We start from the raw sequence: 25,722 nt of genomic DNA on the forward strand, positions 1-25,722 counted from the left end.
ATATCTTCTTTTCTCCTTTCCTACCAGTAAAATCACCACTCCACAAATCTGTACTGTTATTCTTTCCTGTGCGTTCATCTGACTTTGTTACCGGTGATTTTCCTCGTTCGAGCCCCGCCCTTTCTTTTTAGTTTTTAGAGTAACGGAATCGAGCAAATATGGCAGACTCATCCACAATTGATTCGTGGGACGCGCCGCCCTGTTTTCCGGTGCCTCTCGACGTCCTTTTTGACATCTTTTCCCATCTCTCCCTCAAAGATGTATTAATATTGCGGCGGGTCAGTTGTTCTACTTCACAGCTTCATCCTTGTTGATCTCATCTTTAAATCGCATAGACGTGCAAGGCCTTTTTCGCCACTACACGTTTGCGCAGCATCTGGGCCCTTTTATACCGCACTCATGTGTTGGAAAAGAATGTCCCCGTCCCAGGCATCGATAGCGATACAGTCGAGTCGATGTCCGCCGACCAGCTAGAAGATTGCGTTCGTCGCGCCCTCACTCTGCGCAGAAACTGGTCTTCACCTGCGCCGCAAAAAACGAGGCAGTTGAACTTCGTTCCCACTGCTGATCCCAATTCACGTAATATTTTCTTGCAATTTCTGCCAGCCAGATCAAATCGTTGGTTAATGTCAATCACTATGTGTCCGTCCCCGAGAAAGTTCTCCATCCAATGTTGGGATGTCGCTGTTCCAGAGCCGAGATGTGTCGCCGAGTTGATACACGTGGAAGGACCCTTTGGGGGGATCGCCATTAATTCCGACCCTACCAGCCCCGCTATCGTAGCCATGCAATTTGCCCAGTCTGTAACTGATCAAAAATAAAGTCGCCTATATACTAATCGAATTTACCCTGTTGTAGGACTGAAATATTCACCATCGACTTCGAGGCGGATGAACCTGAGTCTGCATTCGAAACTCTAGCGGCTGTCGATGGAGTCAGAGAGCTTCACGCCTTGAAGGGCTCCACTCTTGTCACCAGATACCCTGACGGTGACGTGTGTGTTTGGAACTTGGGTGACCTTGAAGAAGACCCCGAACAAGAGAGTTTTAGGCTTAGAAATCCCGTACAGGTGCAGGTAACTCTAAGCCTGAAGCACTCCAATTCGGAACCTAATCTGAGTCATTGAACTTGCAGGTCGATAAATGCCAAGCAGTTCATGTTTCCGACGACTGCGTAATCATTATTCGCACAACTACATTGGAGATATACCCCTTGGCTCCCCGCTCTCCTAATGTTACATCTACTAGCCCATTACTGGTATTTCCTATTGCGCAGTACCGCTGGCAATGGAAAACGGACAGCGTCTACGTTGCTGAGCAGGTCTCCTACCACACCACAAGGGCTAACAAGCCCGCTCCAATCAACGTGTTCGTTCGTTTTAACAGTGGGTTCCCATGGCCCGTCAACCTCCTCCACCACTTTTCCCTTACTCCAAACCCGATGTACACGCGCGAACGCCATACATGTGCGGCCAACCTACCCTACTTCGCTGATCCTAGACATGTCCAGTCATTTGGGTCTCCGGTCCGTCTATTTGCGACATCCTCTGTTGCCTTAGGCCGGTATGGTACTGCCCTCTGGACGGACAGCCATACAGAGGATAGGTTTGTGGAGAGTCACCGTGGTCAGCGATTGGCAGGCGCCATTGCAAACTGGCAAGATGAAGAAGAAAGCGGCGCACCTCCCATGGTGAAGGCTTCAATGGTGTTCGAGGTAATACAGGATGACGCTTGGACCCGTATAGCGATGGTGGAGGAGACCGGCAAGATTGCGCTAGGTGGAGTGGATGGAGACATCACGATGCTGGAATATTCATAATTGGCTTAGTTTTTCCCTCTATTTTTGCATTCATGTATTTGCTCGTCGCCCTTCTCGTCTTCTCAGATTTTATATAGATCCTTCCGTCAACTTATGCTCAGGGCATGCAATACTCACAGGAGTGTTGCTGAAGCATTGAACAATTATATCGATAGCTACCGTTTACTTCATCCTCATTGTTGCTGTATTTGTACTATACACGCATTAGGTGGACTTGGTTGAGGCAGCAAGGCTGTGGAGGAGGCTTTTTTGGATTCTTCCTCGGTACAAGTCTTATCTCCATCAATCAGTAACAATCTATGAAGAGCTAGAATACATTAGGAAGATCTTCTATTCCTGCTTGGGCATGCTCTTTCAAGAAATCTGACGTCCGCGAACGGTCCCCTGTTACTGCTATGATACAATATGATACACGGTTCCTCTCCGTCCTATCAAGACGCAATGAGAACCTAGATGCAAGTTTAATGACACAGTTATAAGCCTTCACGTGTGAAAATGAGCGGAAATGATAACGTACCGCAGAGGGCGTCAATCCGAGGTCTCTCAAAGTCCGACTGAAATCTGCTTGAGAGAAGGCTTTCCTGTATTCATAGAGACGTGCGATTAATACAGGCAGATGAACCCCATGTGGGGCCGCACGAATCGGCATTTTTACAAATCGGGGATACTGACCTGGGGTGACTTTGTACGAAGGCAACGGTCTCTACGTCCACCGACATGGTTTGAGCTGCCAGAAACTCGGCAACCTCGCGTAACGCTTTCAGCCATGTCAGCCTGTGTTAAGAACGTTCTGCAAGAGAAGGTGCATACTGGCGTCGCTAGATAGCGTAGTAGTATACGGTTGTCCCCCACCCGCCAATCGAATCTGGAGCCTCGTTTCTTTGTAATCCCTCCCTGCGACGCCACTTGAAGCTGAGGCAGCAGGCCTAGCATTTGCGGCCGACGTGCTGGCGGGAGCGTCGACTATGGGCCTGCCTTCACGAAGGGCCTTCTCTCGTGCTGCTTTCTCCGCACGTGCGCGTTTATCGGCCTCGATTTGTGCCTTGATAGCTGCCTTGGCTTTCGCATCCTCGATTTTATCTGCCACGGAAAAAACTTGTGGCTCATGTGAAAATGGTAAAAAAGGCTCGAATTTTACCTCGGCGTTTCTGTTCAACCTCTTTCTGAATCTCCTTCGCCTGGAGATCCTCTTTGACCTTGTTCATGTCCTTTGAGCCGATCGGAGGAGATTGTCAGATAGGTATGTGGGAGCACATGCGCCAGTCGTCACCCACCTTACCAGCCTTCCGCCGAAGCGCTTCGTTCGCCTTGTTTTCCTTGGCTTCCTCCTTAGCCTTCACTGCACGTTTGGCTGCCATCTTCTCGCGTAATTCTGCCAGTTTTTGTACCTTCTCTTCTTCGGTCAACGGCTTGACCTACGGTTGCAAATTGATGTAAGTGAAAATGCAACTGATGCATGAAGGCTTCACTGGCCTCTTCCGTCGACTCCTCAAACTGATCGTGGCCGCTCTTCTCCGCGTGAAAATTGGCCAGTGCAGTATTCTTAAAGATCTTACCACACTCCGTACATTTGATGCTCTTGAAGTTTGGAGCATCATGGGAGGACGGGTAATTGGATAACATAAGTACATATCATCCCCTGATGAATCTCCCCGGACGAGGAGTACTCCACGCACCTTGGCTTCTAGATCTGCTGCAGAGATAGGTGCTCCGGACTTGGCGGCAATAGCTCTCAAAGTGTCTGCGTCGTCTTCATCTTCGTCCACGTCCATCGGTTGGTCAGTACGTCCTGATCCACTCGTTGAACTTGTTACGGCACTTAGATCGGGGACAGGCTGTCCTTCGTGCTCCAGAATGTGGTCCATTGCGGAATGCAAACCGCGATTCCCTGTCGCCTTCAGGGCCCCTGGAAGCGATGCAGAGTGTGGCTGTCAGTTGATATACCGATAGACGTGAGGGATGAAGCGAACATTCTACTCGAGATGGGTCAAAGCCCATACTGAGTAGTGTTTCTTTATCGTTGGCCATGCTGGAAGGAGTATACAACTGCTTATCAATGGAGAGGAGACGGTAAGTGCGTATATGACTTATGGACAATAATGGATAAGGTTGTTTGCTGCACTGGCAGACTGGGAAAACCGCCACCGCCACTCACCTAATCCAAGGCAAGTCGTTCTTACCTTCCTAATCGAGCATTGCATACCGCTCTCACCCTCACGCATCCCTGAAGCTATGTACTTCGTATAAAGGTTGCATCGTTTCGCTAGACGAGCCCTATTCGTATTCGTATTGCGCACTAGTCTGAATATCGACTCATCACCATCGTTGAAAGCGTCGAACCTGCAGGTGTCCTAAAGACACCTAGTACAAATAACTCATGCTCAAACTGGATGGTTGCGGGAATGAAAGTAAATTTGACCTGTCTACCGTAAGTGCGCAACTACAACGATTGAAAGATCTCCAAACGTTCTCAAGATTCTTTTTTCAGTCTTCGCAAGGTCTGAAAGATTCAAATTCAACGTGCTTGGCTTCAGTATCCAAAACGCGTATACGTTCAGGGAAAACGTATCTCCTATAATATATTTACGAGTCAAGAAAATTGATCTGAAATACGCAATGTATGCAAGATTCTCTACCAATGGAGTCGGACTCTATCTCTACTGTACCGCGGCCCCCCCACAGTAAAGTTTCAGGAAGGCTCACCGAACATGAAGGTGCGGAGCTGCAAGGAACTATAAAGTTGAGTCAATTTCGATATGGACCATGCTAGAAAATAAAGAGATACTGACGCACCAACTGAACCTGTCAGGGTCAGCCTGAAATTGTAACCTGTGAGGTTGTCATGTGGCGGCTAGACATCGACAAGGAGACCAGCAATAAGTAACAGTCGTTCCCGTATCAACGATCGAAAAAAAATGGGTCACAACTCAACACAGCATCAATCGTTAGTGCGTCGGGGCCGACCAGCCAGTAAACCCCTATGACTACGGCTTATATGTAAAAGCGCTGATATATAGCCACTCCAGCGGAATTGCCAGCAAAGATTGGACCTGGTGTAGATGGTTGGCATGCAACTAAATTCGTCGTAGGTGAAACCTTAGAATAACCAGTCGCAACCCAATATTTGTCTCCTCGAATAGAGTGCGAGATGAGACACCGTTAGTAGACCACCGATCTAAACATTGTCGTAGTATATTCCTCCTGTGAAATTTGAAATATCAGCATAACCTTGAATGAATGTAGGTTGATCACTGCAGGCCTCGAGGTCGGGTCATATGTGCTGTGAAAGAGAGGTTTGGTAGGCAAAGCAAGTAGAGCCACGAATGACAGCTGCATCGTATCTACGTGACCAACATGTAGGTTGGCAATGAATCTGGAGTCCACACCTCTTGGGTGACGGTGTGCGCGAGGAACGTTGGCACAATGGCCATGTCTGCTCAAACACCAAAGCCCGTCGTGAAAAATCGAGCTAGAAGTGGTTTCAAAGCCGATCGGAGCTCGAGGGCGCTGCATCGATATCAACCTCCGGTCTTGCTTTGTTGTAAAGGCCAAACTGCCAACCCTGAAGAAGCGGCCTCACAATCCGATACTGCAATGCCCTCCAAAACAGAATTTGACTCGACATACATTCAGCCGCGATCACTGGCAATGGCAGATCCCAATCCCATTGTACTGGCTCAGACTGCAACGTCCATCTGGCGCGGAGCGATTGGTGTCAGTGACGAAATGCAGTCGGATTTGAAGAGCACCGGTTCACGATTCGATGCATTATGCGTAGTAGAAGAGATGGAAGGCCACTGGTAGGATCGATGTTGGTAGTAGGAACGCGTAAGTTGTTCAGGAAGACTCGAACTCACTGGCGATAAGTAACTCTGAACGAACCGTACCGGTCGATGATCCTCGGTTCTTCGACCCCCGAGAGTCAGAGTCGATCGCGAACCAGAGATCGGTAGTTTCCTGGTAAGTATTTGGAATCGGAGGAGATGGCAACTGATGGTTACTCACCACTGACATTGACTCGTACTACCAGTAGTAGTCACGGTACCTGGATTGAACTGCGCCATTTCAAGTCGTTGAGAACTGCGTTCAAATGCGGCTGATCAAGGTCAAATAACATTAGATACTTTCGCTTGATTTATGTATATGAGCGTACAGAGTTTGTGACATACAACATCATCAGAAAAATAACAAGACAAAAAAAAGATTATGCAACATGCTAGGATAGAAAGTGTAGAGGATAACAAACAACATAATGCGTCAGCCAAGCAAGGGAGACACATGCATCGATCACGAGCGCTATAGCTACAGAAAAGGATACAAAAACATGACAAAAGCGGTAAAACATGTAGTGCCCGAAAAGCAAACCAAAGGTGAAGAATGCGATACAATCGACATAAGAAGCAATGGATCCAGGCAAGATGTGACTTTAGCTCTAGTGGACGACCCCCTCCTTTCTATTACTCCTGAACAGACCCATCACATTCATGTTTAGTCTAGAAGGCTTAACTCCTAACGATTTCTTCGCAGGTAAGCTCGCAGTGCTTGAATTGACGTTACGAAAAGGCAGATTCAGCGCCCTGCTGGTCAACTTGCCCCGAGTATCCACGGTCGCCTGGGCTATAGCAGCCGTAGAGGGTGTCGCGGGAGTGGCGGGGACGGCAGGCTCGAATGAGGACTCGATAAAGTCCTTGCGCACCTTCTCAGCATCTAGAGGTGAGCTGGAAGGCTGTTTGAAGGCGGGGCTCGGGGGGCTCAACGTGAGCGGAGCGGGGCGTCTACGTGCCTTGCCTTTGGGCTTCGGTTTAGCCACGGCACCAGTGGCGCTGGCAGGGAACCTTGCACCCTTGGGAGAACCGGGGATGCGGGGGAAAGCGGCGTCTACCATGTACTCCGGCTTGCGGAGATGCTTGGCTGTGCGTCGAGAGCGCGCAGGAAGCGCTAGGACGGACATGGCGGGCTTGCGCGAAACGAGTGGCACCAGCGCACTGCCAAACACCGCTAGATCGTCTGTGTCAAAGTGATCTGTGGGCTGGACGATGTATTGGGGATCGAGGTCCGAGTCCTGGGTAGATACACTCCCGCGGCGTTCTTCGCCTTCCCCGGCGGTGCAGGGTGCGATCAGTGTATGCGCGTTCTTGGGCGACTTTGCACCGTTGTCGAACGTGACCCAGTCCATGTCGCCCGTACCTTGCGTTTTGGGATCGCTTCCACCGAGCAAATGGGCATATTCCCACTCCTCTGCCTGATCCCACCATACACCGCCCTCACCATCACGGTAGACATCGCCAACGCCAGCGACACGGCCAGGACCAGCAACAGCTTTCGCCTGAGCATCCATGACGCGTTTGATGTGCGAGTCCATATTCCCACCGTCAGCAAACTGCATGAGCGCGAGTTCGTTGGCGAGAGGCGCGGGTCTCGTGGCGGCGTATTTGGCCCTCTTGCGCTTGGCAATCGCGTCTGAGGAAACTTTGGATTTCATTTTGTGAGCGGGTGGAGAGGGAGGTGAGCTTGTTGTCTTGGACTGCGCGCGCTTTCGGAGGAGCTTGAGCACAGAGAGAGAGCGGGAACGCGTGAGGGTGCGGGTTTGACGCGATGGGGATACGGGAATGGGAGGAATGGGGATGTGGGTCGCGTCTGGACCCGCAGATTTAAGCACAATAGGCAGGGCAGCAGACAGAGGGGTATTGGGAAGGTGGACGAATACGGAGGTGTAGCCGACGGCTGTCAAATCGGCCTTGAAGTTTGCAACGGATGGGGTGGTAGCGGAGCGGTAGGTGGTAGGGGTGTCGATGATGTTGAAGAAGGATCCGGAAGGTACACGGGTGGAGGTGATAGACGCCTTGCGGCCGATGCCGATAGAAGGACGGCGAGTGCTGGTCACAGAGGGGCGTCTGCGAGGGGAATGGGGAGAGATGGGAGCCGGGGAGCCGGGCTGGACGTGTGAGGCCCAGGCAACGATGGTAGAAAAGGTATGGGAGCGGCGCCGGGCAGAAGGTTTCTGGAGGATCGACTGAGTTTGGGAAGGAGGAGAAGGAAGTGGTTGTGTGGGACGCTTCTTTTGAGGCGGGGGATGAGATAGGAAAGCGTAAGCGGGAGGCTGCTGTTTAAAGGTTACGGTGATGTCCTGAGGCGAACTATGGAATGGGCCAGCAGACATGGATTTGATTAAGAGAGTAAGAAAGCGGTGTATTAGGTAGATGAACGGAGTTAACCGATTTGCTGTAAAAAGCAAGGACATCCGTTTGTTAGCGCAGGGGAAATGAAAAGAGAGAATTGGGACTTGCAAGAGAGCTACAAAGGGGGAGAGAAGTGATTAAAGGTTATCGGAGTCTTGATGGATAGGAAAGTTAAGGATACAGGTGACGGAAAGAATGAGAGAGACGTTGGGGCAATGATGAGACGTTGAAGGAGTTATAGGGATACAGGACACAGGAAGGAGAGAGCACGAAAACAAGAAAGCAGAGATGGGAGACGATGCACAGGAGACTAGCTCGACGGAGTGATGGAGTCGAGACCAGTGCTGCTGGGTTTAAGAGCAAAGACAGGGAACAAAAGAGTACAGGCCACTATGCAAGCGACTGTCCAAGGACAATAGCTTTTCTCCCGTCTATAACCATTCTTCACTGTCCAAACTGGGACCCACAAATATCCATAAACAAATCAGCCATTGTCTGCCACAACCCCAGACACCCCTCGGCTATCTCCGCACCGCTGTACACGGTTTCTGGGGGGGCACTCTCGAATACAACGCCTGCCTAATCCATCCTCCTCGTGCCATAGCACTTTGTACGCTTCCCCTCCTCAGCCTTGTCGTAAAAACGCTCCTTGTGCACACCATAAATCTCGAACTTGCCATCTGCTTTGCTCGTACTTTTGTCACTTTTTGTCCACTCTCCGATGCGTTATCGTTGCATATTACATCACTACAAGCGAACCGTCCAATCAGGATCCCATGACTCCTCTCATCGTCACCTGGCATCCTCATCTAACGTGCTCACTTCATATCTAAAACCTCCTATCAGAGAACACATCTTCATTTCAAAATCCAGATAACAGCATGTCCTCTAAAGGCATTGTATTCTCCAATTCTTTTCACCGCGGTTCTCCCATTGGCCTCCACGCTTCCAACTTCGTTCTACTTTGATTGCAAATAACAAAAGCCACTTTTGTTATGTTCTGCCTCCCCGCTCGGCCTTCCGAGTGTAATCTATGTTAGGAACGGCACAGTAGCTCACGGAACCAACCCTTCGCAGTACTGCTCGCCCTTCTTCGCTTCTCATCGATCCCATCCCTCGCAGAACGTGCCCCAACTTGCATCACTCGTGTCTGTCTCGTGGTGTCCTGACGGGCGGAGTGTGAGCTACAAATCCACAAGCTTTCCGCGTGCCTGGTCCGGATCCTCGACTCAACATTAAACGATTAATAATCGACCACAATATCCAACACATTTCTCATGTCACGGGTCTATACGCCTTCCGCATGTTTTTCGGTATTATCTGATTTCATAATGGTTTTCCTTCGCTGCCATATTTCTTTTGTTTCTCGGTGATTTTTCTCATTGGCTACCTGTGACTCTTGACTACGAACCATACTCTCCCAAGAAATGGTGGCGGCCTTTGGTAGCGCACATGCATTTGTATGACTATGCAATGTTCAATTGTGTTCACGACTTACCCAAAAAACTAAGAATAATACACTGCTCCTTATCATAATACATCTTGTTTTGTCTTTCTGCTCTTGCTTTTACGACGAACTCTTATGACCCCCGCGCACTCACACCTCGTCCCCGCCCCCTCGTGCCGCCTCTGATATTGATAATGCCTCCACGTCCAGATCCGCGAGGAGCAAAGCCTCGCGGGGCGCCCCCTCCTCTGCCCCTGTACGACCTTTCATCTGCAACTGCGTGAGGGGCATCATCAGTGGCAACCATAGATCCTCCACGTCCAGTATGTCCATTTGCATGAGGTTGAACGACGTGAGCAATCCTCGCTCTTCCCCTGCCACCCCTAGGCCCAAACGTATTCGGACCAGTGTTCGGGCCAGTGTTCGGGGCCACCTTGGCAGTGTGCAGTTCCGGGTGTACAAAGCCTCCGTTCTTTCCACCACGCCCAAAGCGAATCGATGGCGGAACAAGAGTCAGCGAAGTAATCGACTGCGCTAGATTGTCGACGTCTGTGGTGGAGTGTGCATCGTTCTCTGCATCCATGTGCTCCGATCCCCTCTTCGAAAGAGGAGAAGACGCGGTATTCGAGAGGTTCGGGGCGTTCTTGAGTTCTGCGAAGCTTCCGATCCTCGGTGTCCGTCCTTCATCCTCGGAATCATCTTCATCCATATCGCTATCTTCGTCCTCGTCACTATTACTTTCATCGTCTTTGTCTTGATCTTCATTTGCTCCATTCTCTCTTGGCTTCCATGTGCCTCGAATCATGCTAGCCCCATCACCCCAGCGCTTGAGCAGCCCTCCAACCCCCTTGTTCGTGACGGCGAAAAAGAACTCTTTGGGATACTCGTGTGCTTGTATAAGGTGCAGACGCCGTGCTTTGGGAGTGAGGAACATGCGATTGCACGAGGCGACGAGACACGCGAACTGATGGATGCATGGCATACAGCGTGATGGGATCGACACATAAGTCATCGAGTCCACACACACATAATAGCTAAACTGCCTACGATTTTCTCTCCTCGTTCCTTGCGTACCGCAGCTAATGGATCGTGACATTCAGTCTGGTGCTGATGTATTGCATGTTCCATAGATAGATGCCGTGTGATTGACGTTTGTTGATATTGAGCTCGCATGATGAATACCATTTGATCCACTCACCAGCTCGAGTAATCGCGCGTCTGGAAAGACGTATCCGCACCCGCGCTGTTCGCAGACGTGAGCATGGTATTTTGCATAATGCATCTCCAGCTCTTTCGAATCTGCGATTTGAGTGGCGTTGTGGTGGGGTGGATTGCATGTTGGAGGAAGCGTGCAGAGGAGAGGGCGGTTCATTGTGGTTGAGCTTGAGCCTGGTGCAGACGAAGACGGGTAGGTGCGAATGATCTTGGATGTTGGCTCTAGAGTCAAAGGACGGTTTGGAGCAGATGGCTGAGAAGAATCAGATGTCCTGGGTCGTTTGGATGACATTGTGGCCTTCGCCTTCTCTTCACGTTTTTCACGACTTTACCGTGACAGCCGCAATGCAGCCTGCTGACGCTTGCTCGAATCTGGTAACTGAGAAACAAATATCCGGTCAGTAACGAGTGGATGTATAAAAAAGGCATGTACAAACGACAGTAAACAAAGATATAGCACGCAGAGTATGTGGTGGCAAACTTGCGACCCTCCCTAGGCAGACATCTCTGAAGATCTGTGAAGCGAGGGTTAGCGTGCTGCATACCATTTGGGTGGTAGGAGGGACGACACAGAAGCAATGCTGAACCCGAGCTATAGGAGGAGTGAAAGGGTTTTACTCACACACCAAATTGTTGTGGGGACTGCCAAGGTCTCCTTTTGAGACGTGAAGTGAATGAATGCTGAGTGAATTGCCGGTTTATCTTGAATGTAGGGTGCTAATATCTGGGGATGCCCCCTGAGATAAATTAGGAGGCATTACTCTGTAACAACCAAGAGTTAGTTACTCTGGCGCACACAGAACCACACTATAAAGAAAGATGATGGGGAGTGGGTACCCCTTTGAGCTGCAGAGAGTTTGTTGGTTAACAACAGGAGGACTCGCTAAGGAGTCTCCTGGATCTATTGGGGTATATATACTACTACAGGGTTATTTGTACATGTGTACTATACAGTTGATAGAGACAGTGGCTGATAATGTCATGGGGCCTAGCCCACATGGCCAGCTCCACTGTGTGAGAGAGTTTGTGTCTATAATAAGAAGAAAGGCAACGCGGTGCGAGAGAGAGGAGTTTGGACAAAAGGGGAAGTGCCACGTGGCACTATGTGTGGAGGCTAAAGTACAAGGTTAAAGCGGAGAATATAATAAAGGGAAGGTCCGAAAATTGTGTTATCGTAACATACTCTGCTGTGAGGCAACGATAAACTATAACAAAAACACTACCCGTCTCCGACTGCACTTGCAGGGAGTAAGAGGTACAGTGAGTCTTGAAGATCGACAGATGCTAGTGAATATAGCAAGTAGAGGATATGGGATTAGACTCAGAGGTTTCTGATGAGGAGTAAAGCGGGTATTTCAAGTAATAGAAAGCTAAAGAACAATACATGATTATATAAGGTTTTTTATAGCTAACCGTCTATTCCTCAGACCGAAAGAAGAATAAAAGGAAAGTGGTCTGAGGGGAAAATCAACCAATGAGAAAAAGGATAACTATTGTATGACTTTGAAGATTAATCAGCAGGTGGGAAAGTGTACTAATAATAAGTGTTGTCACGCGTGTTCAGGAACTGTATCCTCATGATGAGGTACGATCTGACTGAAGCGTTTATTAGTATCTCCAGGCACTGATGGGGCTTGGAGCTGGTTGGTGAGATGCTTACCACCAGTCCTTACCCATTGTGCTGGCTGGCTGGGAGTGATACCCAGTCTCTGATCTGTAATATAAAGTGGTAATGATGGTTGAGAAAGCCTGTGAGGGCTATGAGAAGTAGAATAGCAAACAATACCTCCAGCCCTAGGGCCAGAGGTGTAACGGGGAAAGCGTTCAAAAACCAAGACATAGAGAAAATAATAAATGGTCCTTACATCTGCCATCTTTCTTTGGTTTTCATGACCTCGAAGGGTACACCTTGTAGTAGATACTTGATGTCATGCACCAAAGTTGATTAGTAGCATGGGCAGTTGCCAGTAATGAAGCAAAAATTCAAAAGACCCACCTTTGTGCCACATGGTATAGTAAATAATGTTACCTTTTTCGTGCTTGTGGCTGATCAGCACTTGTCTATATTAGGTAATCAAGTCACACCTACCTTTGCTTTTTATCCGGTACTTTCCACACTCCGCATTTTGGCACTTTGGCAATTTTTTTCTGCCACTTGGCTACACATTGTGCCCTCACTTTTGTTGTCTCTCCCCTACTTCCTTTTCCTTTCCCTTACCTGGCCCCACCATGAGCCCTTTTCTGTCATTTCTGTTCTCACCTACCGGTCATTTCTGGATCCCCATCATTTTTCACCTCTTCGTCACTTCCACACTCCTCCTCTATACCCAATGTCACCACTTTCTATCCACTTCTGTCGCCAATCCATTGATTACTACATGCTGCTGCTCATATTAACTAAGCCCTGACAGCCAATCCCCATTGGGCAGTTGGTCCACCTCTATGACATTGATCTTCCATCTTCCATCGTGTCAACAATCACTCATCTTGTCTGGTTAGAATGTGGCTGGGTAATTTTTGAGCTGGAGAAAGTCTACACTTGCATTGCCAATGTTCCTCACTATCCCATTCACTCGGGTATATTTTGTAGAAATTATATTATGTAAGCAAACAAACTTCAGAGCTTTGCCCAAAGTTTTACTCTGCAATTATAACTGGCTTTTTTGTGTGGCTATCATTGTTTTTTCACATGGTATTTACATATGTTTGTTATATAAAAAGCTTTGTATTTACATTGTTATGGCATTTGTTTGCCCAGGAATCCTTCTCCCACACTTGTTCCCACACCCTGAGGGTCCAAATATCCAACACATTTATCCTTCACCCATTGTCTTTGCTACAGCTACAATTACTATACACTGCCTGGGACTCGCCTGTTCCAGATTGGAACCACTCCCCTCCCTCCCCTCCCTCCCTCATTTGACCAAGTGGTCCACTACAATCAGACCATTGGTAAGGCCATGGAACTGTTGGATTTGGACTAGGTGGTGGACCGGTAGCTCCAGTTCCTTTTCTCAGCAGAACATTCATTTGCAGTGCAATTATTTTTGATTTAGAATCATTTTTATGGACATATATTTTTCTAGAATGCCTGACTGATGACAAGAGAGCTGTGCTGATACTGATGATGTTTTTGTGTTGCCTTTTTTTACTGCATATTCCTATGACTTCATGATTTGCTTGCTTTTTTTTTTGCTATTAGACTATATCTTATAAATGTACAATCTGTAACACTATATACACAGCATTTGTTGTTTTATTCTCATCTTTTCCTTATTCTAATGATTTTATCCTATACTACTTGCACAGGACTCATCAGCACATTCCTTCACATTCTTTCTCATTATTTTTGCACAGATATACTGTGCATAGCCTTCTTTTCTTTTTACTATATAAACCCCTGTATTTGACCTTGTAAAATCAAGGATTTCAATCCAGTCTTCTCCTCTAATTTTAAGTCCACTATCTACTGCTACTTGTGATCCAGTGTGGTCACAACACTTTCCAATGCTACTGCTGTTACCTGCTGTCATCATCACTCTCCACTGTTGAAGTCACTATCATCCCTTTTGATTAGGGTCCTTCTGAGCACTACAGTTTGTGCGCCAGGAGCCTGCTATCACTGGGAATCTTGTCATCTTTATCGTTCTCAAACCTGTTTTGTGCTACAATGAGCAAGGTAGAGCTTGTGTTACGATAACACAATTTTCGGACCTTTCCTTCATTTTCATTCTCCGCTTTAACCTTGTATACTTTAGCTTTCACACATGGTGCCACGCGGCACTTCCCCTTTTGTTCAAACTCCTCTTTCTCGCGCCGCGTTGCCTTCTTCTTATTTTAGATACAACTCTCTCACACAGTGGAGCTGGTCATGCGGGCTAGGCCCCATGACATCATCAGCCACTGACTTTATCAACTGTACAGTACATAAGTACAAACACTCTGTATTAGTATATATACCCCAATAGATCCAGGAGACTCCTTAGCAAGTCCTCCTGTTGTATACCAACAAACTCTCTGCAGCTTAAGGGGTAACCACTCCCCATTCACTACCTTTACAGTGTGTTCTTGTGTGCACCAGAGTAACTAACTCTTGGTTGTTACATTAGGACTCGCTCTTCTACTCTCTCGCACATTGTGCAAAAAGTCCCATTGGGCACCCGGACTCCAGGGTGAAGGAGATTTGGTTATTGTTTGGGAATATCCCGCATAGCAAATAGGTGCGCTCCTAGTGACGGCCTTGTAGTGCTTTGGGAGAAGAAACAAAACCTTTGGTACGCGGCCCCCAGCGTTAAGGGGAGTACTATAGCTCAGCAGTGGTGTGGAACCTCTGTTGATTAGATTTTAGAAAACAAAACTTCCTCTTCGAATACCTCTGACCAGGCCGGGCACTTGCCTCTGCCAGTCTGGAGAAGGGTTGACAGCTTAACAAGCGGACCACCCCCTGACAACCATTCGGACCAGGGTTTAATACTATAACTTTACATACAAATTCAATACTATAGTGTGGGTAGTCGGAGATTGAGATCCGATACTCAGCTGGGAAGAGGTAGATCCGCAGATAGCAAGCGGGGACCCCCAGTTACCTTTTTTTACTTTACAAAGAAAACAAATTGACATGTCGTTGCAACCTCAAATGGATGTCAACGCTCTGTTGCACAACATGCATGCACAGATCTTGACATTGACCACTAAACTCGCCGAGCTGCAGGCAAATCCCCCTGCGGCAACTCCCTCGGTCGAGAAGAAATTCAATAAGAAAGTTGAAGTCGTCGCTGACCCTGGCGCCTTCGAGGGAGACAGAGCGCAATTTGCCGAATGGTGGATCAAACTCCAAATATGGGTTAAGGCAAATTGGGACGCATTTGCCGACAATTTTGAGGTAGCCACTGCGGTACTATCTCGACTAAAGGGACCTGTGGCGGGTTGATACGCCCAAGTTAGATTGCAGGAGTGCTACACCGCGGGAGTGTGGCCCACCTGGGACGATCTCAAAGTAGAGATTGAAAAATATTTCAAGCCGCAAGCTGAGCGTGACTGTGTGCGCCAGCAAATCTGTTCCTTCAAACAAGGCAACATGAGGACGGATGATTTCGTAACCCGGTTCCTGGCCCTCTCCATCCAAGGGGGTCTTGGTAATGAACATGCAGTAGAGCTGCTGGAACGCAATGTGAACCCCCACATTGCAGAACAGCTTTATCTGCAGGATATGAGAAATGAGAATCTCTCTCAAGCAGCAGAGGAGGTTCGGAAAATAGGTAGGGCCATAGAGCTCTACAAAATGCACCAAGGTGGCGAGACCACCAAAAACAACAAATCCCAGAGGCGCCCTGGGTCATCAAACCATCATAATCACTCTCACGGGTTCAAGCCGTTCAGGCTGCAGCCAGGACAGGGTGCTCCTATGGATATCGGCGTGGTCCAAGGCGGACAGATGCACAGATTCAAGGGCAACTGTTACAACTGTGGCCAAGAGGGACACATGTCCCGAGATTGCAGAAACGGGGTGCAGGCCGCCCAACAAAAAAATAATCAAGGGCGCCAATTAGAAACCGAAAAACCGGACAATCGGCTCAATACTCTGGCCGGTTGTTCGTACGACGAAATCCGGTGTTGATGATGAGAACTGTTGTTAGAAACCACACACAAAAACAAACTAACAAACAATCCTCCCAGCTTCCACGGAATTTGTTTATAGGCTTTGCCTCCTAGAACAGTGGGTGCTCTGGTTATTCGTGGGGTGGTATGTATGAAGATCCTTCAAAGTAAAACCCAGAGATGTATGAGTGTGGGTTTTGAGGAGGAGGGATAGTTGAATTTATAGAAGATAGGGGCTTAGTGACGAGTATAGATGAGCACTACCTTGCTAATTGTAGCACAAGGTAGGTTTGAGAACGATGAGGATGACAAAGTGACAAGGTTCCCAGTGATAGCAGGCTCCTGACGCACAAACTGTAGTGCTCAGAAGGACCCTAATCAAAAGGGATAACAATGACTTCAGAAGTGGGAAGTGACGATGACAGCAATTAACAGTGGTAGCAGTGGGAAGTGTTGTGACCACACTGGATCACAAGTAGCAGTAAGAAGTGGACTTAAGATTAGAGAAGAAGTCTGGAATTGAGTTCCTTTTTTTTTTTTTTACAAGGTAAAATACAGGGGTTTATATAGTGAAAGAAAAGTAGGCTATGCACAGTATAGCTGTGCAAAAGAATGAGAAAGAACATGAAGGAAGAAATGTACGCTGACGGATCCTGCATAGGTAGTACAGGATAAGATTGTCAAATAAAGGAAAAGAAAGGGATAGAACAATGAATGCTGTGAGTAATGTCACAGGTTTGTACAGCCATAAAGTAAAGTCCAATAGCAAAAAGAGAGCAGGAAAATCATGATGTCATGGGAAGATGCAGTAAAAAAGGGCAAGGCAAAACACTATCAGTATCAACACAGTTCCTTTATTGTCGGTCAGACATTTTAAAAAAAGATGTGTCCATAAAAATGATTCAAAAATCAGAAATAATTGCACTGTAAATGAATGTTCTGCTGAAAAAAAAGAAACTGGAGCCACCGGTCCACCACCTAGTCCAAATCCGACAGTTCCATGGCCTTACCAATGGACTGGTTGTGTTGGACCACCTGATCAAACGAGGGAGGGAGAGGAGTAGTTCCAATTTGGAACAAGTGAGTCCCAGGCAGCGTGTGATAGGTGTAGCTGTAGCGAAGACGATGGACAAAAGATAAGTGTACCCAAGTGAATGGGACAGCGATGAACATGGGCGACGCAAATTGGAGGTGTCACATTCAACCTTGAATGGATCTTCATTGTTAGGGATTGCGAGCGTGGGCGAGGTGGTGATTGTCTTTTTGAGAGCATTGAATGCTTGTTGTTGGTCCTTGGCCCATTCCCAACTACTTTACCGGTGAGAATTGTCAGTGGTTTTGCGATTTTTCCATAGTCTCTGATAAATCGTCTGTAAAAGTTTGAAAATCCTAGAAACGACTGTAACTCCTTCTTTGTGCGTGGTATCGGCCATTCTGCGACTGCTTGTACCTTCAGCGGGTCCATGCGAATTGTATCATGAGAGATGATCATTCCTAGATATTCGACCTCTTTCTTCTCGAACTCACATTTCTCTGGTTTGAGATATAGCTGATTGTCTGCGAGTATCTGAAGAACTTTGGATACGATCTTCCTATGTTCTTCTAGCAAATCAGTGAATATCATAATATCGTCAAGGTATACAATGACAGATTCTTCGTTGATCAGGTCTCGGAGAAGTCGATCCATCATTGTTTAAAAGGTGGCTGGGGAGTTCGTAAGTCCGAAGAACATAACTAGAGGTTTGAACAATCCTCTGTTAGTTCTGAAGGCAGCTTTGTGCTCATCTCCTTCTTTGATTCAAACATTATTATATCCCCAACAAACATCCAGCTTGGTGAAGAATCTAGCACCTTTGAGCCGGTTTATCAATTCTGAAATGAGGGGTAATGTATATCGGTTTTTGATCGTAAGGGCATTGAGTTTCTGATAGTCTTGTACTGGTCTGAGAGATCCATCCTTTTTCTTGATAAAGAAGAACGGGGATGCATAAGGGGATTTTGATACTCTAATCCTCCCTGTCTCCAGGTTTTCTTTTAAGAACTCGTTAAGATGGATTTGTTCATCGCGGTTAAGTGGATATGTTTTACAGTCTAGACCTTTGGCTTCCGGCAGAAGTTCAATTGCGTGGTCCCAGACCCATCATGGGGGTAGTTTATCAAGTGACGCTTTCGTGAATACTGGCTCAAAACAATGATAAAATGGGGGAACGACATCTCTGAACATGAGTGTTGACTTTGCTCGTTCTGATTCTTCTGCAATCTGCTGGCTTTTGGTCTGAGATACGTTGTCAATCCTGCTCTGTAAGTCTACAGCGATGACTCTATCTCCGTCTTCAGGGTGATACTCCATATCATCAGAAGGGTACGTGATAGTGTTTGTTTGCCAGTTGATGTTGGGATTTGTGCCACGTAGCCAGTCGTGTCCTAATAAAATTCTGGTCTCTCTCTGTCCAGTGACCAGGAAATCCATTAATTCAGTGTAACCCGCCACAGTTAGGCGAAGTGTCACATATTCTGTCAGAGGTCCACTGCGATTTTTGGTTCCATCTGCATTTGAAACGATAACATGAGTTGGAAGTTGTTTCGTGGAAATGTTGTGTTGCCAAACAAAGGCTTCGTCAATGATGGAGTCTGTGCATCCCAAATCTATCAGAACTGGTATAACATGCGTCTGGTGATTGTTAATTGTGGATAATTGGCATTGTAGTGAGAGTTTGCATTGGTGAGATGGGGGAAGGGATGAGAAATCTTTGATCACATTCAATTGCTCTACAATGTAATCTTCATTGTGCTGCTTGAGAAAATTGATTGTATCTGTCGTGATATGTGGGTAACACTGGGGTGAGGCCCAGTTCCGAACCAATGCTTTGGCTCTTTCTTCTTTCTGGTCTTTCATTCGTCGAGCCAACCATTCTGCTGAATGTGGTTTAGCGTATTTCTCGGCACGTGGGTTTAAGGAAACTTCGAGAAAATCCTTCGTCTTTGTCTCCTCCTGGGTTGTGGTTGCTTCTCTAGCTGCAACTTTCTTCAGAGGGCAGTTCCTTGCAATATGGCCCGGCTGGCCACATCCATAGCATAATCTGAACCGACTTTGTCGGTGTCGATGATGAGAACTGTTGTTAGAAAACCACACAGAAAAACAAACTAACACACAATCCTCCCAGATTCCATGGAACTTGTTTATGGGCTTTGCCTCCTAGAACAGTGGAGTGGTCTGGTTGTTCGTGGGGTGGTACGTATAAAGATTCTTCAAAGTAAAACCCAGAGGTGTATGAGTGTGGGTTTTGAGGAGGAGGGATAGTTGAATTTATAGAAAGATAGGGGCTTTGTGGCGAGTATAGACGAGCACTACCTTGCTAATCGTAGCACAAGGTAGGTTTGAAAACAACAAGGATGACGAGGTGATGAGGTTCCCAGTGATAGCAGGCTCCTGACGCACAAACTGTAGTGCTCAGAAGGACTCTAATCGAAGGGGATGACAATCACTTTCAAAAGGGACAAGTGACGATGACAGCAGTTAACAATGGTAGAAGTGGGAAGTGTTGTGACCACACTGGATCACAAGTAGCAGAGTAGTGAACTTGAGAGTAGAGAAGAAGTCTGGATTGGATTACTTGTTTTTTTTTACAAGGTAAAATACAGGGGTTTATATAGTAAAAGAAAAGTAGGCTATGCACAGTATAGCTGTGCAAAAGAATGAGAAAGAACATGAAGGAAGAAATGTACGCTGACGGATCCTGCATAGGTAGTACAGGATAAGATTGTTAAAAAAAGGAAAAGAAAGGGATAGAACAATGAATGCTGTGAGTAATGTCACAGGTTTGTACAGCCATAAAGTAAAGTCCAATAGCAAAGAGAGAGCAGGAAAATTATGATGTCATGGGAAGATGCAGTAAAAAAAGGGCAAGGCAAAACACTATCAGTATCAACACAGTTCCTTTATTGTCAGTCAGGCATTCTAAAAAAATATGTGTCCATAAAAATGATTCAAAAATCAAAAATAATCGCACTGTAAATGAATGTTCTGCTGAAAAAAAAGAAACTGGAGCCACCAGTCCACCACCTAGTCCAAATCCGACAGTTCCATGGCCTTACCAATGGACTGGTTGTGTTGGACCACCTGATCAAACGAGGGAGGGAGAGGAGTAGTTCCAATTTGGAACAAGTGAGTCCCAGGCAGCGTGTGATAGGTGTAGCTGTAGCGAAGACGATGGACAAAAGATAAGTGTACCCAAGTGAATGGGACAGCGATGAACATGGGCGACGCAAGGGGATGAACCTTCTCCAGCTCAAAAACTACCCACCCACGCTCCAACCAGGCAAGACGAGCGACCAATGTTTTGATAGTATATGATGGTAGATCGACGTCATGAAGATGGACCTGTTGCCCTATTTGAACCGGCCGCCGGGGCTTTGCTGATATCAGCAGTGGCACGTGGTAGTCTACGGATCGGCGATGGAAGCGGATAGGAAGTGGTGACATCAGAAATGGTGGGGGTGCAAATAAGATGAGGAGGAGGAGGGTGGAGGTGACGAAAAGGTGGATTAGAATGGGGATCCAGAAACGACCATCAGGTGAGAATAAAAAAGAGAGGAAGGGGCCCATGGTGGGGCTAGGCAAAGGAAGGGGAGTAAGAGAAACGACAAAAGCAAGGGCGCAATGCAATGTGTAGCCAGTGGTGACGCGAAAATTTGCCGAAATACCGAAATGCCGAAAGTACCGGATGGAAAAGCAAAGGTGAGCGTGACTGGATTGCCTAATAGAGGTGGTGCTGATCAGCCACAAGTTCGAAAAGGGCAATATTAATTACTATTCCACGTGGCACTGTGCCTGTATGGCGCAAAGGCGAGTCTTTTTGAATATTCGCTTTGTTATTGACACCTGTCCATGCTACCAATCAACTTTGGTGCATGACAGCGTCAGGAGCCTGCTATCACTGGGAACCTTGTCACCTCCTCGTTCTCAAACCTACCTTGTGCTATGATTAGCAAGGTAGATCATATAACAAGGTAGAGCTTCTCCGTACTCGTCATAAGGCCCCTATCTTCTATATTCCAACTATCCCTCCTCCTAAAAACCCACACCCATACATCTCTGGGTTTTACTTTAAAGGATTGCTATACATACCACCCCACAAACAACCAGACCACTCCACTGTTTTAGGAGGCAAATGTTATAATTGACGTACCAGTACCTACTTACACTTCACCTTTTTCATACTTTTACTTTTATTTTTCCAAGTCACATGACCAGTCATGTGACCATTTACTTTACTTTACATTTTCGAACTTTTCATAGTCACATGACCAGTCATGTGACACAACACCGGACCAATGTCTAGACTCATCATGTGACCGGTCACATGCTAAACATCGGACTTTAAACTCTATTTACAACTGTACAGTACCTCATGTATTTTAGTATATACAGGAGCAATACAAGGGGAAGGATTCAGCGAGTCCTCCTGTTGTCTAGCACAACTAACCCATTGAAACCTAAGGGGTGATCCCTTTCTCTCTTCTCTCTTCTCTTTTGCTTGTCTGAGTTGTGCACCAGAGTAAGAAACTCTTGGTCGTTACAGCAAAGCCCATAAGCAAGTTCCATGGAATCTGGGAGGATTGTGTGTTAGTTTGTTTTGTGTGTGGTTTACTCTGAAAGTCACAGTTCTGACAGGCATCCTATATTCAATGTGGCCTCACTTGGTATGAACTGAAATGGCATGTTGGGAGGAGCAAACTGCAGCGTGAAAGGTTTGCCAAAGGTTGTACCTCCTCTGGACTTGCATTCAAAAAAGGCATATATTTAGACTACCAACAGACTGTAGCTATGAAAACATGTCTAACAATCTACAAAAACTTGCCATGCCAAATTTAAACTCCACACAATTATCTCATCTACAATCCAACTACATTTACAGTAGGTAGTTTAACATTTGGGTGTACAAGATCGGTAGATAACTCCGGGAATATTGCACCATTCATATACAGGGAATGACAAGGATAGAAATATACTGATTTATTTGCCCTTTCCAGGATCTTCCTCAGCTCGCCGATCATGAAGATATCATGCTCCTTATCCATAATGCCGTAACGGCGTACGTCCCTGTGATGTCTGTTAGTATCGAAAGATGCGGGATACCTATCAACACCATGCGTTCCAGCAAAGTCGAAATCCATCAGCATGGCTCCTTCTTTTGGATGGAGTACAATATTCTGAGGACGGAGGTCTCCAAACACCAAATCTCCCCTGTGGAGCAACTGCACCGCCCTCTCAACGCGGTCAAGGATATCGAGGTAGTTCTTCTGTTTCAGACAATCAGATATTGGAAGACTCTCAATGTAGTCCGTCATGACCATACAATGGTCGCTGATAAGGCGAGCAAAGTATTGCAACCTGGGAGCTAGTTGTTCTGTTTCCAGAAGTTTATGCGCCGCTTTGTTGTACCTCGCGGTAAATTCTGTCTAGCAGAATGTAAAAGACTCAGAGTTGGACAGAAAACTCTGAGGTATATATAAAACTGTAAGCACCTAGAGAACGTAAAAGACTACATGAGGAACTAATGTGAGCTAGGTGAAACTACATAGAATAGAAGATGTCTCACCTCAGAGTTGGACGGAAAACTCTGAGGTGTCTTATCGATGAAAAAGAGCTATATATCAGCTAACGGAAACAAAACAAAAAATTGCCATCTGATGGCGCACGGGCCATTCCATTCACTAGGCCTGCCTAGTTCGGTCATTGCTCCAACATCTCGCGCCACCTCTCTATTTCGTGGACGCTTGCACTTGTATTCCTAACAGTAAACTTAACTACGACATCCGCCTCGCCATCCGAATCAATCATCTTTGCTCGGTATATAGCGTAGGGTCTTTCGGCGTCTGCTTCCTCTCTGCGCTCCTCCTGCATGACTTGGATGCATCGTCCGCCATGTGATAGTTTGCACATGTACTTAAGGGCTGGAACAGTATCATAATCTCTGGCGGGAAGCGGGCTGGGATACAGGTGTCTAGTAGTTCGTGCCGCTTTTAGGTCAAGCGCTCTATAATATTCCTTCCAGTCATTGTAGCAGAGGCGTAGGGCCTGACACATGCGGCCTACATGTAGGACCAACTTTGCTTGGAATGCGTCGATGTACAGTTCTTGAGAAATTAGCTTATCCATGTAGACTCCGCCGATAAACACAGCAATCAATATTTCAATACGGGAGCCCGTGACGCCGATAATGACAACGGGGCAATTAGACCTCTGAACGTATGGCTTGTACTAAAAGACTCATGATAATTTAAATGGTGCTTCACTAATATTTGTCAGAACGTACCGATTCCTGAGCGACAGCTTTCCTAAAACATACCCAGCCTTGTAAAGAACTGTCCCCTCCCACGCCCGGCTCGTTCTTGTCTTCGCGGATGACTATAAGCGGATCACCCCAAGTTGCATCTACTATGCCCCCACGATCATCCAATTTGGTTTCGTAACTGCCATGATCTAGTAAAACGCTCTCGAAGAAAGGCTTTAAAAGGACCCTTCTGTGCGGTTCATTCTCGTATAATTCAGCGGAGCCCGAAATGAAGCTATGGCAAAGCCCTAGCAGCTCAGAACTTGGCTCCGAATCAGGCTGCCAAATCGTGGGATCGTCGAGACGGTCTAGACGATGTTTGAGCCTGGCAAAGGCGTGGTGGAACAGCGAAGAATGTGGACCATAGTTACAAGCTGGCCTGTGAATGTATAGATCACCATACACAGACCCAGAGCTGTCCTTGAGTAGCTTGATTTCTTTGCCCAATGGCGATCTAATGTCTCTAACATTGGCTGCCTTCCGGACAGACACTTGAAGTAGATATTAGGATTTGCCAGCAGCAAATGCTAGAGAACTCATTTTGAATTGAATCAGAACGGGTGATGTCAAGGGCCTGCAACTTGGCACCACCTTCCCAAACTCAAGATACTTTGAGTAAGTCGAGCGAAACGGCTGATTAACGTAGCACATTCTGGAATTGGTCACGACGATTATATCGACCTTCCTCTCCTCCTCGTACGCAGGACCTGTGGGGAAATGCCGTTTCATCCGCTGGTGTCATTCCTAGGTCGTCAGAATGTTCGTGAAGCCACTCTGTAACACGGTTAAAAAGTGTGTTTGGTGGGTCCATGGACAGCTCGCCACAGTGCACAAGGATGTGAGCACGACAGAGCAATATATGCTGATAGGAGATGAAGACCTGACCTTTATAAGATTAGATCCCTCGCCTTCCAAGGTTCGTCTGTGACCCAGAGACACGAATTGCCGCTTTCAAGTCTGCTACTTTCGCCCCCTCTGGCACATAGAACGGATAACACGTAGCTCTGGGGTCGTCTTGCGTGTAGGCGACGAAGCGAACAGGCATTGTAGTAATTGTATCGAAAGTGATGGTACGGAGACGTGACGCTCGACAGACCTATAATATACGTAGTCATGAAATGATTTCCCTCGGTCCGCCCGTGGCCATTTCCCTTGCAATGACCGATTTCTCAACAATCGTCCAAGCGAAAAAGCGTGACGCACGAACGGTTCGGTCACACCTCCTCGTCTCCCCATTACTACTAGTACCTATAAGCCTTTTGTTACAGTCTTCGCCACCGTCAAGCACAACACACGCACCAAGATGTCTTCGAAACGAAAATGGGATCAGGCTGCACCGGACACTGTACCAGAAGACAGCGACCACCCCGCCAAAGTTTCAAAAGCGGATGATGGCAAAACGGCTTCTGAAGCTGCTGCCGCCGCCGCCGCCATTGCTGCAAAGATTGCTGCTCAATTCAGCGCTGGAGGTGGGGGAGGTCTTTCGCTAGGTGCAAAGGATCCACATGATGGGGATTTCACGCATGACATCGATATCAATGACGTCCGGAATCGGTATATGCTCACCAAGGGGTCGACACAGACGCAGGTGAGTTGGATAGCTCTAGCTGATAATTGATGTCGGTAGCCCGTTAGCAAGTGAGGAACTGACCCTAATGTGTTTTCTTTTTGAAAGATACATGAAGAAACTGGTGCTTCGATAAGTACCAAAGGCGTGTGGTACCCAGACCGCTCGAAAGCGACCGAAAAAGACCCTCCGCTATACCTTCATATCGCTGCGTCTTCACAGGCAATGCTCCAGGATGCTATGGATAAAGTGAACGAGCTCATAGCTATCGATCTCGGTCCTCTGGTGGAAGACAAGAAAGATCGCTTGCGAGAAAAGGTACAGTTATCAAATCCTACCCATTTGCCAACGCTGCTTACATATTGCTCGTATTATAGCGAAAATGGCCTGAAGAGAAGATTCCTGTCGGCCTCGAGACTATACGAAACTTTAACGTGAGAGCAAAGGTGGTTGGCCCATCGGTAAGCTCACCATCCTACCTGTCTACGCCATTGCTGATGTCTTTCTTCCAGGGCATGTTCGTGAAATACATTCAACAAGAGACAGGAACAAGAGTACAAA

At 47.1% G+C, this 25,722-nt stretch overlaps 5 protein-coding genes across 5 annotated transcripts; all 5 read right to left on the reverse strand.

Moving 5' to 3' along the window:
* Positions 1 to 916: 916 nt before the first annotated feature.
* Positions 917 to 1,158, reverse strand: SERLADRAFT_372046 (uncharacterized protein; the record flags this gene model as incomplete). Its single annotated transcript, XM_007321086.1, has 2 exons — positions 917 to 1,081; positions 1,129 to 1,158. The coding sequence occupies 2 exons, from the start codon at positions 1,156 to 1,158 to the stop codon at positions 917 to 919; spliced, it is 195 nt and encodes a 64-aa protein (XP_007321148.1).
* Positions 1,159 to 1,167: 9 nt separating this feature from the next.
* SERLADRAFT_473683 (uncharacterized protein) lies at positions 1,168 to 3,964 on the reverse strand (the record flags this gene model as incomplete). The annotated part of the gene is made up of 9 exons (XM_007321087.1): positions 1,168 to 2,267; positions 2,336 to 2,399; positions 2,491 to 2,575; positions 2,629 to 2,898; positions 2,957 to 3,026; positions 3,093 to 3,233; positions 3,292 to 3,396; positions 3,495 to 3,724; positions 3,789 to 3,964. 9 exons carry the CDS (start codon positions 3,844 to 3,846, stop codon positions 2,250 to 2,252), a joined length of 1,041 nt encoding a protein of 346 aa, XP_007321149.1.
* A 1,394-nt stretch (positions 3,965 to 5,358) lies between these two features.
* Positions 5,359 to 8,405, reverse strand: SERLADRAFT_417006 (uncharacterized protein; the record flags this gene model as incomplete). The annotated part of the gene is made up of 4 exons (XM_007321088.1): positions 5,359 to 5,615; positions 5,676 to 5,758; positions 5,824 to 5,914; positions 5,972 to 8,405. The coding sequence occupies one exon, from the start codon at positions 8,057 to 8,059 to the stop codon at positions 6,251 to 6,253; it is 1,809 nt and encodes a 602-aa protein (XP_007321150.1).
* A 2,021-nt stretch (positions 8,406 to 10,426) lies between these two features.
* SERLADRAFT_473686 (uncharacterized protein) lies at positions 10,427 to 10,946 on the reverse strand (the record flags this gene model as incomplete). Its single annotated transcript, XM_007321089.1, has 2 exons — positions 10,427 to 10,551; positions 10,643 to 10,946. 2 exons carry the CDS (start codon positions 10,814 to 10,816, stop codon positions 10,453 to 10,455), a joined length of 273 nt encoding a protein of 90 aa, XP_007321151.1.
* An 11,206-nt stretch (positions 10,947 to 22,152) lies between these two features.
* SERLADRAFT_362778 (uncharacterized protein) lies at positions 22,153 to 24,441 on the reverse strand (the record flags this gene model as incomplete). The annotated part of the gene is made up of 4 exons (XM_007321090.1): positions 22,153 to 22,712; positions 23,062 to 23,521; positions 23,577 to 24,086; positions 24,135 to 24,441. The coding sequence occupies 4 exons, from the start codon at positions 24,321 to 24,323 to the stop codon at positions 22,153 to 22,155; spliced, it is 1,719 nt and encodes a 572-aa protein (XP_007321152.1).
* Positions 24,442 to 25,722: the final 1,281 nt, after the last annotated feature.

This window comes from Serpula lacrymans (assembly GCF_000218685.1).
Source record: "Serpula lacrymans var. lacrymans S7.9 unplaced genomic scaffold SERLAscaffold_10, whole genome shotgun sequence".
NCBI lineage: Eukaryota > Fungi > Basidiomycota > Agaricomycetes > Boletales > Serpulaceae > Serpula > Serpula lacrymans.